The sequence below is a fragment of the Ambystoma mexicanum genome, chromosome 9 (genome assembly GCF_040938575.1).
Source record: "Ambystoma mexicanum isolate Mex_15411 chromosome 9, UKY_AmexF1_1, whole genome shotgun sequence".
NCBI lineage: Eukaryota > Metazoa > Chordata > Amphibia > Caudata > Ambystomatidae > Ambystoma > Ambystoma mexicanum.
Genome location: NC_090931.1, coordinates 257,011,902 through 257,024,380, shown reverse-complemented (window position 1 = coordinate 257,024,380; position 12,479 = coordinate 257,011,902). Strand labels below are relative to the sequence as shown.

Sequence of the window (12,479 nt, the reverse complement as noted above, 5' to 3'; positions counted from 1 at the left end):
CGGTGGGGTTGCCTTAATCTTCCCTGAGTGGATTCCTTCTTCCATCCTACCCACTCAGCTCTATTCGTCCTTTGAGAGACTAGTATGCAAATTGGTCATCCCTCCCGCCTCCACCCTGACCATTGCTATCATTTTCTGGCCTCCAAGCGCTTCCTCTCTGTTTCTCCCCGACTCGGCTGATTACTGTTCCTCCTTACTCTTAACCACCTCCAAACTGGTCCTCCTGGGTGACTTCAACATCCAATTAGACTCTCCGTGCACAGCATCCACCCTCTTCATTGACCTCTGCACCTCCCTATCCCTCTCCATTCTTCCCTCTGGTCCAACCCACTCTGTCGGACACACGCTGGACGCCTTCATCCATTCTGACCTCCCTCTCTCATCTCCTATGGTCACCCCTCTATCTTGGTCTGACCACGCTGTTCTCTCCTCCAACCTGGGTTGCTATGGCCTTGTGACAACTCCACCTAAAGCCCTGGCAACCTCGTTCACGAACATCCTTTCCAATGAAACGAGTTTCAGCTGCTGCCTTCACTTCCACCTTCATTCCCCCTTGCACACACAACTCGGACTCAACCTCTGACTCTTCTATCAGTAATCTCTATCTCTCCATTACCAGCACCCTTGACAACCTTGCCCCAGTCATGAGGATCCGCCTGAAACCTGCCTCCAAGCGTAAGAACACCTGGTACAACTTCGCAACTTGCAGACCTGAAACATAAGTGCAGGGCTGCAGAACGGAGTTGGCAAACCTCAGATTTACCCTTTGACAAACTGGCCTGTCGCCTGCTCCAAAGGCTTTACAGATTCTCTATCTGTGCCAAAAAAAGGGCCCACATTCAGGCATGTGTAACTGGCACATCCAAAAACATGCTGAGCTCTTCAAAATCTGCAGGGAACTTGCCAATCTGTCTGTAGTTTCCTCTGCTCCTATTCCTTCCCAGGACCTTTGCAATGCACTCGCCACTCACTTCACCTCCAAAACCCAGGACATACTGAACAGCCTTGTCACGCACTCTTCCAACCCATCTCTCCCCAATTGCCTTCCTTAACCCCTCACCCGTGTAAGGAACGCATGGTGGCAATAGTAAGACACACAAGTGACCTCAGTTCAAGGGTGTTTATTGAACTTTTACAAGGGTATGATCAACGTCTATCTAAAACTACATCTATAGATGGGATCAAGCTACGACAATCAAATAATAATAATGCAGTCCTAGTGGAGTCTTGTCAAATTAAAAGGGCCTATACTAAAAAACCTATTGCCAATCCTTACCACTAAGTTACAAAATAATATGTGGTAATGTTCGTGAAAAAGAAAGTGTTCACAAAATAATGTCTGGGGGATCGGGGCATAGGCCTCCCTTCCACACGTTTTCAGCACGGGACAATGCGGGTCACTCGGGCAAGGCACACACCCTGGCTTCTGCGGCACAAGGATACAGTTCCATTTTCCCAGTTCAGGGCCTTCTGTGTCCAAGTCTCTTTACTTCTCGCAAGTCTCTTGACGAGAAGGCCTGCTGTACAAGAAACACATAAATGTTCTCTTCAATATTCAACTTGGGTGTTCACCCTGGAGCCCCCTCCGCCCGGCTGAGATCCTTTTCATAAATAAGAAAAAGTTCAACGTTGGATCCCCCTCTCGCGGGCTCAGTTCTATTTCAAACAAGGTTCAGTTAGTCTCCCTCAGCCAGGCTCGGACCAATTTGGATTTGCTTTATACTATTGAAGACTTTAGAATGTGTACAGGGTTTAGCATGACCCGTTGCAGGACCACTTTGATCTCTCTCCCACTCAACATCAGTTGGATACCTAACAGAGACTTTCGAATGAGCACCCGTGTGGTGCCGGACCCCTCTGTGTATGGTATCTTTTCCTGGTTTCCCCAAGTCCAGTTACAAAGTTCAACTATGTCTTTTGGCTGTCAATTGTATTTGCGTTGCTTATCTCAAACGCTTCACACACTGTTCTCTTTATACAATATCGCCGCTTGCAACCTTGGTTCAAAACACAAGCTTGTTTGGTATCAGTCTCTCCGACTCACCGGCTGTGCTTTCTTTTCTGAGGCCCCTTTGTTGTAGGAGCCAAGGACAGTACCACTGCGGCAATCACTTCTTCCCAGCCTTGGTTATCAATGCAGGAGAGCCCCGGGTACCTCCTACACACAGTGCAGGTTTGATTAGCCTTAGTTCCTGGTATTCGGTTTCTTACTATCTAAGGTTCATGAAAGTAACAGTCTTTATAGGTCAAGGGTGCGTCCATTCTTGCAACCCTCTCCGGTCTCGCCGTCTTTCTACTTGTATGAAACTGCCATCTTGGAACTGCTGCTTCCTCGTGTGTTTTGCCTTACTCAGAGTGTGCTTTCATGCTCCACCTTTTATCTGTGTGGGGAAGTGAGATGGAAGTCAGGTGTGTGTAATGATCTGTAATTGCCTGACCTTGCCTGACCATGGTGTTGGGACATGTCAGGTATACGGCTCTGGTGTTAGTCCGTTGCTGCTCACGGTGAACTGTCAGTGAGAAAGTGTTTGTGTCGGGAAGGTGGTGAGGGGGATGTAGACTTCCTAAATGTTCTACCTGGTGGGCTGGTAGGATGGGGAAAAGGTGTTGCAAGGAAGGGGATCCCGCGTCTCACCCTCCGGTTTCCCACTCCCCGAAGACCCCTCATCCTGGTGATCCTCCCGCATGGGTCCACCCCCAGGAACTAGATCCCAAAGCGATGGCCATGTCCTGGCCACCTGGGTGACAGATCACCGGGGACCAGCGGGTGAGACACCTTCAGGTTTCTCACACTTTCCTCCTTTTCCTCCTTCGCCGATGTCTCTCCGGAAGAAGTCATCAGATTTGTCAACTCCATGAAGGTCTCTTACAAACAGGACACCATTTCCTCTCTCACACCTGCTCTCGCTGATCTTAGTAAACACTCCTTTGCTTCTGGTTCTTTTCCATCCTCCCTCAAGCACTCCCTTGTGCGCTCCCTCCTTAAATAAATGTCAGCAGCCAACTATTGCCCTATCTCCATCACCCCTTTCTGGGGGAAACTGCTTGAGAAGCTGGCCTTGCCCCAACTTCACACTGAACTTTTTGGATATCTCCACGACCATCAATCTGAATTTCAAGCATCCAGAGGCACAGAAACTGCTCTTCTGAACACCTGTGAAGAACTGCTCACATCCCTTGATTCCAAATCCCCTCTGTTCTCCTCCTCCTTTATCTCTCTTCTGCATTTGACACTGTGAACCGCTCCATCCTCATAAAAAGACTGGACTGGCTTACCTCCTTCCTAACTGACCGCTCTTCCAAAGTCATAATGGGCACCTTCTCTTCGCCTACTTCCTTCTCCATCTGTGGCGCCCGCCAGGGCTGCATTCTTTTGCTTTGGCTCTTTAACAGCTACCTTACTCTGCTGGCATGCCTCATTTCCTCCTCTCCCCCAACTTCCAGTGCTATGCTAACGACACACAACTCTTCAAACTTCCTACAGATGCCCCCGTGAGCCCCTCATCATCCTCGACTGCTTCTCATTCATCCAGGCCTGGTGTACTTCTAATGATCTCTGCCTCAATGCCAGCAAAACAGAGATCCTCCCTATTGGGACCCCGGCAACCGACTTCTTCCCTGAACTCTGGCCTTCTTCCGGGCTCTCCCCCTGATCCCTCTATGGAAGCCAGAAACCTTGGAGTCATCTTCGGCTCCTCTCTCTCCTTCCTTCCTTCCTTCCTCCCTCATACTCCGGACATTTCCAAGAATTTCCACTTTCAGCTTTTCCTTCTGAAAGGAATTCCACCTTTTCTCACCTTCGCCCAGAGACTCGATGTTACCTGGGCTCTGGTTCTCTAGGCTTTACTATTGAAATGGCCTCCTCCTTAATCTATCTTTGTCCACTCTGCGACCCCTCCAGCTAATCCAGAATAGGGCAGCAAGACTTATCCTAGGCCTTAAGCCCAGGGACGGCATCTCTCCTGCCCTACAAAGTCTTCACTGGCTCTCGATCGCAGCACAGATTAAATTCAAATCCCTCTGCATCATCCAAAAGACTGTCTGGGGCCAGGTACCACTCTATCTCCAACTCTGTCTGACCAAATATTCCTATGTTCCTCTGGCACCAACCCCTTGTGTGTAAACCTGTTTGCTAAACAGAGAGCAAGTGGTCGAACACTTTCCTCAGTGGGCCCCCTTCTCTGGAACAGCCTCCCCTCCCTCTTCGTCTTGAGCAGGACCTCCTTAAGTTCTGGAAAAGTCTCAAGACCTTCCTGTTTATCTCTTCCTTCACTCCTTCTCTCCCCTGCTAATCGCATAGTAGTTTCATTGGTGTGCAGGGCCCTTATGCATCCTCTGGACCCTGACCTCCCACATCTTATATTCCCTGCTGCTGTCTATCGTCTGCACTTGCCTCGGCTTACCCTCCGCCACTGGAGGTTGCACTTAACTTTTTTCTTCATAGCACTAACACTGCTGCTCTCCACGAACACCACAGCACCTATCCCATACCCCTCTCCCCTCTGCACTTGCAGGTTCTGAACACTCACAAGGCAGAGTAGGTTCGTCTTCCTCTCCCCATTGTCTCTTCTTATATTGTTGTATTTAATTATTTAACGTTGTAATTTCATTGGCTGTCATCCTGTCTCCTCCCTGTTGCCCTTTGAAACAGTATTTGCTTCCTGTATAAGCGCCTAACAAATGAACAATAAATAAATACATAAATAAAGAAATCTGGGTTTGTCGCTACCAACTTTTACATCTCTGTTGTGGCTGTAATTGGGCCTAAGATTGCTTTATTGGGGAAACATGGGCTTTAAGGGCTTCAACCCGAAATTGAATACTGGCCTTTGATCCATCCCCAGCCCCATATGTGGCTAAAGCACGCTGTATTACTTGTTTCTGGCCCGAAGCACAGTAGACAGAACCCTTTTAATGGAGACTGCCATCTTAAACTCATGTGGCCAACTAATTCGCCGACCCATGGGAAACCACAAAAAAACATTGGTGCATTGTTTGTTTGTGGTTTCTCTTAGATCTCCTGCTGCAGTGAGTATCTTATGCGATTGTGATCACGCCTGCATTATACACTGCGGTCCGTGCTTGCATACATTACATCTCTGCAGTGATCAATGCAGCATTTTTTATCACTGCCACGTGTGCTTGGGGGAAGGCCGATGGCTTGAGTGGTGAGTTTAGGAATGGGGAGATGCCCTGGGAGACCTTCTATATACAGACTCCCAGCTTAGCATCCATGAGCCGGTGGCTTCTTCCAACCCCCAGTGTCCCATTTAACCCACTTCCTGGCATCACTACTGGGACTTTGTCACAGTTCCTACTTAAATATGATGATTGTAGGGACACACAGCTGCTTGGGGATAAAGAGAGTTCCATATTTTTGTGGAAGGTGTTGTGTCTTGCGGTCCACTACTTGCCAAGAGTAGCCCCACCATCATTACCTTATAATAATGAAGAGGCATCACCGTACCGAGTTTAATCGCAGCTAGCAAACCTCCCAACAACTGCCTATCAAAGTATCTTTTTCTGTTTCTTTAGAGGTTTGACTGGAGGTGGTAGAAGCAAAAGTGTGTTGATACTATTTAGATGCATTGACTAGATACTGTTGGCAGTAGAATGTGCTGTTCCAACTATTTTCAAACACTGATAACTAGCTCTAAAGAGCGTGGTGATATCATTGCTATGTATAAGGATCATTTCTCTTAGACAAGTTACCTTTGCATAATTATTGGTCTGTCTGTGTAAGCATTTAAAAAAACATGGCCTAGTAACGTAAGCAATGACGTACACCATTTTCATAGTGTTTATTATTTTGTGTTCCCTGTAGGAGATGAATAAACTTGGAGAAGCTGTGGTGTATTTCCAGCGAGCTGCAGAGTTGCAGTACCAGGTCCCAATTGAGTGTCTGCTTTCTCTGGGCTATGTGGCTTCTTGCAAACTAATGACAAGTACGTTAATCCTCCTGCATCACTTACATTGTGTTAACCGGACAAGGCTGCTGAGACTAAACAAAAACATACTTAATTAAATTTCACTGTAGCACCAAATCTTCCGAATCTGCTTCCTTTTTATCCTTCAGCTTTTTCCTTATCATTTCTGTTGTACTTTGAAAATCTACTTCTATTATCTAGTTATCCTTGCCCAAATTGGTTGGTTAGTTTTTGTCTTTTTTCTTCTGTTCTGTCTTAGTCATTTTTTTTATATATTGCAATTATATTTCTGTTGGGCGCTGAAGGCTTCATTGGTCTGTAAGAGTTAGGGTAGCAATGAGAGTTAGGGGAACAGAGATGGGGTGATTTTGGAGGTTTTATTAATGGTTTGGGTCATTGATAGGGTTACAGCCTTGTACTTTTGTATATTTAAAAATAGCTTTTTTGGCAACCTTATTACTGTCAATGTATTGAATAACTATGCCTTTTTGCTGGCTACATTTTCACGTGACGTTTTCCTGCTGACATTTTCACATAGAACCCCCAAACAGGGCTGACATTCAGAAGATTCCAGAAGGGAATAAGAGAAAGCATCTGAGAAACAGCAAGCAAAGCGAAGTCACACAGGCCAATTGCCCACACAGGGCTGATAACGCGAAGACCCAAGGTGGGGGTAAAAGAAGCCCTAAGAGAAACTGAAACCAAAGCAGGGCAAAGCAGGCCAGTAGCCCACCTAGGGTTAATAACCAGAAGAACCCAAGAGAGCATGAAAGAAACTACAACTCCAGACAGAATGTAAGTCAGGTGGGGCAAGCCCCCTGGCCTACCCGAGGCCGAAAGCAGGATTATCCGAACAGTAACAGGAATGGTGTTTGTTAAAGACCAAAAGGTACAAAGCAGAGGACCTCATTTGGACTAACTGTTAAAGCTGTTTTGTGTCAAAAGAACATTAAGACACATTTTGTTTTGTGTTATTCGTTCACAGGGGCCACCAGGCGAGAGCTGGAACAGGCTTATTGTTGAACCTTTTGTTTATTAATTGGAACCACCAAATCAAGAGCAGGAAGAGACTCTAGAGATCTCTTTGAAGCAGGGAAGGCGGTGTCCTCATGCGAACTCCCAAAATCACATAATCTAAAACACTAGTATTGTATTGCCGCGTTCTTTCCTTGAACAGTTGCAGAGTTCATGAGCCGGGTACTACAGAACGATAATCTTCATTACTTCATTTGCACTCTTCCTATCGCAATTCTTACTTTTGAGGATCCATCCTCCATGGATGCCAACGTTTGATTTTCGCTACATGGTCAGAAATTCCCACACCGAGAGACACGAGGGTGCCGTACTCATCCAAGTGTCAAAACAACCCATTTTACATCACTGTTTGCTACAGGAATTGGAAAAAGCCTATGGTGCTTGGATACAAAGTGAAGGAGTGTTTTAGCCTTTGGACGCTTACCTGCTTTTAGCTTTTGCACAGCACTGCGAGCGCTGCTCTTGCTGGAAGAGCATATTTTGTTTTCACCGCCCTGCTTCCTGGAGGAGGCGGGATTGATTGGCTGCACGTGACCAATCACGTGACTTCACCAGAGCATATCACGCTCGAGCCACCCTTGCGGTGTTAAGCCCGATAGGGGTGAAGGGCGCCGACTGTTTTGCGGCTGTTTGGCGCTGGAGAAGCCCACAGAACATCACAGGAGTTCAGCGGCGAGTTTTCCAGTGTTCCCCAGTCCGCACCATGACGGACCCTACGAGCAAGAAAACTGGCCCACGGACTCGCCATAAAACACTTCAGCAGCGTTGCATGCTGAATCCTTGGACCGCCTTACAAAAGGATGCAATACTAAACGGCAAGGTAAACTGTCACCATGCCGACTCCGGTTACTACAAGTGAGCCCCCAATGAAATCACCTGTTAGAACGAGCTGCGACTTACCCAATGTATTAGATACACTCATAGTGCCTGTGTTGACTGCAGGGGGTGGGGATCCAATGCCGGCGGGGCCAGAGGAGGCTCTATCAAGCTCACTTCTGCTCCTGGACACGGTATCCGTTGACCAGACAGTTTCAGCAGATGCAAACCCTATGATCATAGAACCACTCAATAATGTTGTGGTATCTCCCGCACATGAAGGCAATGGAAATGGTCTCCCCGCACTTGACCTGCAACAGGAGCCTGCCCAGGAAATCACACCTTTGCCACCACCATTGAGATTGTTATCTCTGTCCAACTTAACACCATTATTACAGTCACAATCGATCTGTGCACCTCATGAAGTTACATCGAGCCCCATTTCTCCGGAAATGTTCTTTTCTCCATTCGAAATTACGGATGCTGACTTGATGGCAGCGCCTCATGCTGTATCTGCATCAAATGAGAATGCTGAAACGCCCTTGTCAAGTCTAGGAATCAACACCCTCCAAAAATGCTCAGATAGTTCTGAGCCGACTGGCCACGTGCACAGCGAGCCGGGACAGGTACCGGCCAAGGAAAATGATATCTGTCCTCCTGTAACCAAATCCAATAGATCTGTAAGAGCCATCGCTAAGCATGATTCCAAGCCCACGATTGCAACATGCGAAGAACCTTATATTGAGTGCGGCTAACAACCGGCCTGAGATTGATTGCTGACATGGTCTGGCCACAATAACCAGCGTGCACAAACAGCGCGATGACACCACACAACAGCTTGGTCAATCATCATTGGGAATAGCAATGCCCTCTGGCTCTAAGACAAGTCAGGGCAAGTCTATGATTATGAACACACAAAAACCTGAAACGCGGATTTCATCTCGAATTTCGGAGCATACAAAGCTCATTACAAGCACTCCGACAATGCAAAACAAAAGGAACAAAACAAGCACTGGCCCTGAGACGACTAGGAAAGGCCACTTGATGAATGAAACATATGCTCAATCGAATGACTTATCAAGTCTTTCGCCAAATGGGGGAGATAAAAGCGGGCAAACCCCGGCGAAAGCCAGCATCTCGGCGGCCGCCGCGATGCAAATTCATAATAATGTCCTAGCCGCTTCCTCTTTGGCGATGATTCCCTTTGTCGAACTGTAGGAAGCCCTATGTGAAAAGATACAAGACCGAAGTGCGCTGTTAGTGAATCTAACTCAGAAAATGGGTCAGGTGGAAACATCAAGTGTGTCTCTCAAAAACATGATCCAGGGAGAAGCGGAACGAACAATGGAATGGCAACAACGGCATCACGACCTAGCCCGTCGAAACAGCCAAAAACAAGAGAAACTTGTCGATGACGTACTTGACTTGATGAAACAACCGCGACACTGTCAATGTCACATGGTATGTGAGAAGGTCACTCTATGTCATAACAGCACTAACACGTGTCCAGTTGGTGGCTCCACATCTCATAATCTTAATCTAACAATTGTGAGAAATTCCCCAAATTCTAATGATAAAGTGGGACAAAAAAATTCAAACAAAAAAAATACAAACAACGAAATCGTGATTGAAGGAGCGAAGTCTTTGCCTAGTATTCCTACTGCTGTTTCTCCTATCATTGATGAGTCTTGTGCAGGACCTCTTGTAGTTCAATCGAAAGCAATAACTAGAAAAGGCGTCGGCACGGAGAATTTCTTGGACAAACGTCAAACAAAACCTGTAGCCCCAGATGTCCAGTTTTCGTCTTTTGGCATTTTTACTGGTCCTGCCAAAGCCATGTCAACTGAGCCATTAGTGGTTGCTACCAAATCAATTGGGAAACAAGGTTGTGGATCATTAAAAAATCTTTCAAAAAGCTCCAAACCAGCTGGCACTTCAAAGACCAAAGCGTTTATAAGGAATCTTTCTACGCCACCAAGACAGAGTCTATTTAAGCGGAAAGAAAACAACAAAAAGTTAAAGGCAGACGCCGAATTGCAAAGAGTGGCCTGCCCTCTTCCAACGAAGGCCAAACTCAAACCTGCCTTGAAACGCAGAAGATTAATTTCTGAGTCGGAGTCCAGTAACATCACAATCACCTCTACATCAATAAATCTTTGTGATTTGTCCACCTATCCATCGCAAGATGAGCACGATGTAGTAGACTTTCTGTCCTATTCTCGTGCTGCCCCTTCTCAGTCATTTGATGCGAGTACAAATAAGGATGCTGCAAAACCAACAAAATCAACGATGGTGCACAGGCAAAGAGACTCGAGAGGCTCAGAAAAATCTCCTCAGGCCCAAGCTGTGGTTTCACAACTGAATCCTAAATTCACCTCAAATCAGAGCAACCTACGTAATCACTTTAAAAGTCAAGTGCATAAATCGACCCACCGCAGAGAGCAAAGCGTCTGCCGCAAGTTGCGGCTACAAAACATCCAAAGCGAAGAAGCTAAAGTAAATTTAAATCGAACGAACATTTTGAAATTATTCAAGTGCGTACCTTCGCTGCGAACCATCGTCTCTGACGATATACGAATCGTGGAGTATGCTACTGAAACATGTTCAGACCAGGTCTTGCTACATATCAACTCAGCTACGGTACGCAGCACCCTTTTAAATGCTAGTGTTGAATTGTTGTTTTTCGGTTTTGAAATTCTGGTTGAACCAGATTGTGAAGTTACAAATCGATCTGAATGCTCCAAAGATGGATACAAGAAACCAATGAAACCAGTTGATGCGGCTGCTCTAAAACAATCGATGTGTGACTCATTGACCTCAAGATCACATCATGTCCCGCAAAGGAAAGCTACTGAAAAAAATACCAAGGATAATGGGCCCAGAAACCAACATTAGCCACGATTAAACAATTCTGGCAACTCAACCCTTTTTATTTCCTGGAATACACGTGGATTTAAGCACTTATTTAATGATTTTGAAACACTGCTAGCAAATATCTTCATTATATGTTTGCAAGAAACTTGGCTCTGCTCACCTCCCATTTGTGATGGATTTACTGTAATCTTAAATCCAGCAATAAAAAATGTGAAAGGCCGTCCAAGCTCTGGCCTTATAACTATGGTGAGGATTTCAAGATCATGGGCTGTGCTGGAGTCTAAAAATCCCAATCCATATGTACAAGGTACAATCATACACACAACTGGCAAGAAAGCTAACGCGAGGAAATACCTTCTGATTATAAACGTTTACTGGCACTCGACAAAGATCAGGTCAGACATCTTTATATCCGCAATAGCTGAATTAATCGACGTCGCAATGTTGACCTACACCAACATATCAGTGATTTGCTGCGGGGACCTGAATTGCAATTGGTTCGGGTTTGAACATTCGTCGGGGAAATTTCAGTTGGTCCCTCCCGCCTTGATTGACGAAAGAGAGAGCTGTTGGCAGACTGCTATGTCGATTCGTGATATACACATGCTAAATGGAACAACTAAAAGACATCCCTGCTAAGCCAACGTGGCATCGTGAAGCCACCAACAGCATTCTGGATTACATATGGATATCAAGTAACCTTGCAACCATGGTTGTTGACTTAGAAATAAAACGAATGAAATACAGCGACCACTGCCTGTTAAAACTCTGCATAGTGATGGAAATGCCATTGCCAGATTGCTCAAGTAACATCATTTTAGAAGTAAACTCAGGTGGAAATCTTCTACGATTAAGTGGCAAACAAATCCAACGGCTCAGCACGAAACTTATGAAAATTCCAGATAATCATGTGGCAGAGTATACTGCCCTGCTGATTGCCTTTAAAATGCCTGTAGTTGGGTCTCAAAATCAAGGTCGGTCTCACCAACATATTTATTGTAAGGTGCTGCACGATGAGAAAAAGGCAATGCCAAAGATTTAAGGCAATTTAAGAAAAGCTTACCAAAATCCAAAGCTCAACAAGCGATAAAAGCTAGACGCACACTCTATAGAAATTGGGCAAGGTCGCAGGCGCAAATAATAGAGCAAGATCGTGCGGAACACATGTTACGTCTAATTATGACAAAAAACACCCGTGATATCTGGAAGATATTGAATATGGACTTCTCCAAATGTATCCCATATGTAATAAACACCATCTCAGGCGACATATGGGAATCGCATTTTTCTTTGGTATTCCAAAACTCAAATGGTAACGATGTGATGACATCGAGCTCTGTGGACACTCAATGGGACGTGCTAATGGAATACGACGACCTTATTATTGCTATCAAGGCGCTAAAGAACTCACGTGCTGCTGGGCCAGATTTGATTTCAAATATCGACTTAAAACGACATCCAAATGAGTGGGCAGCTTTCATTGGAAATCTTTTCAGAAAAATCAGCTTGGCAAAAAAATTGCCTGATTCCTGGAAGACTGCGATTATCGTTCCAATTCATAAGCGGGGCAGTTGGGACGACCCAAACAACTATCGCCCAATTGCCCTGCTAGATACGATTGGTAAAATATTTGGCTCAAACCTGCGCATCAAACTTGCCAAATGGGCGGAAACCGTGCAAATAAATGATATACGGCAAACCGGGTTCACAAAAGGTGTTGAGGTTGATGTTAATTTACTCATCCTAACAATCTTAAAATTGGAAACCATGAAATCAAATGGCAAATTACATCTTGCCTTCATCGATTTGAAACAAGCTTTCGGTGGT

The 12,479-nt window shown here is 45.7% G+C and overlaps 1 protein-coding gene across 3 annotated transcripts in view; it reads left to right on the top strand.

Moving 5' to 3' along the window:
* The window catches only part of LOC138487934 (40-kDa huntingtin-associated protein-like), a 567,453-nt gene that overhangs the window by 265,855 nt on the left and 289,119 nt on the right, over positions 1-12,479 (top strand). For all 3 annotated transcript variants that reach the window (XM_069614571.1, XM_069614572.1, XM_069614570.1), the window contains one exon: positions 5,825-5,945. In XM_069614571.1, the coding sequence (XP_069470672.1) occupies positions 5,825-5,945 (121 nt within the window). The remainder of the gene's footprint in view (positions 1-5,824; positions 5,946-12,479) is intronic.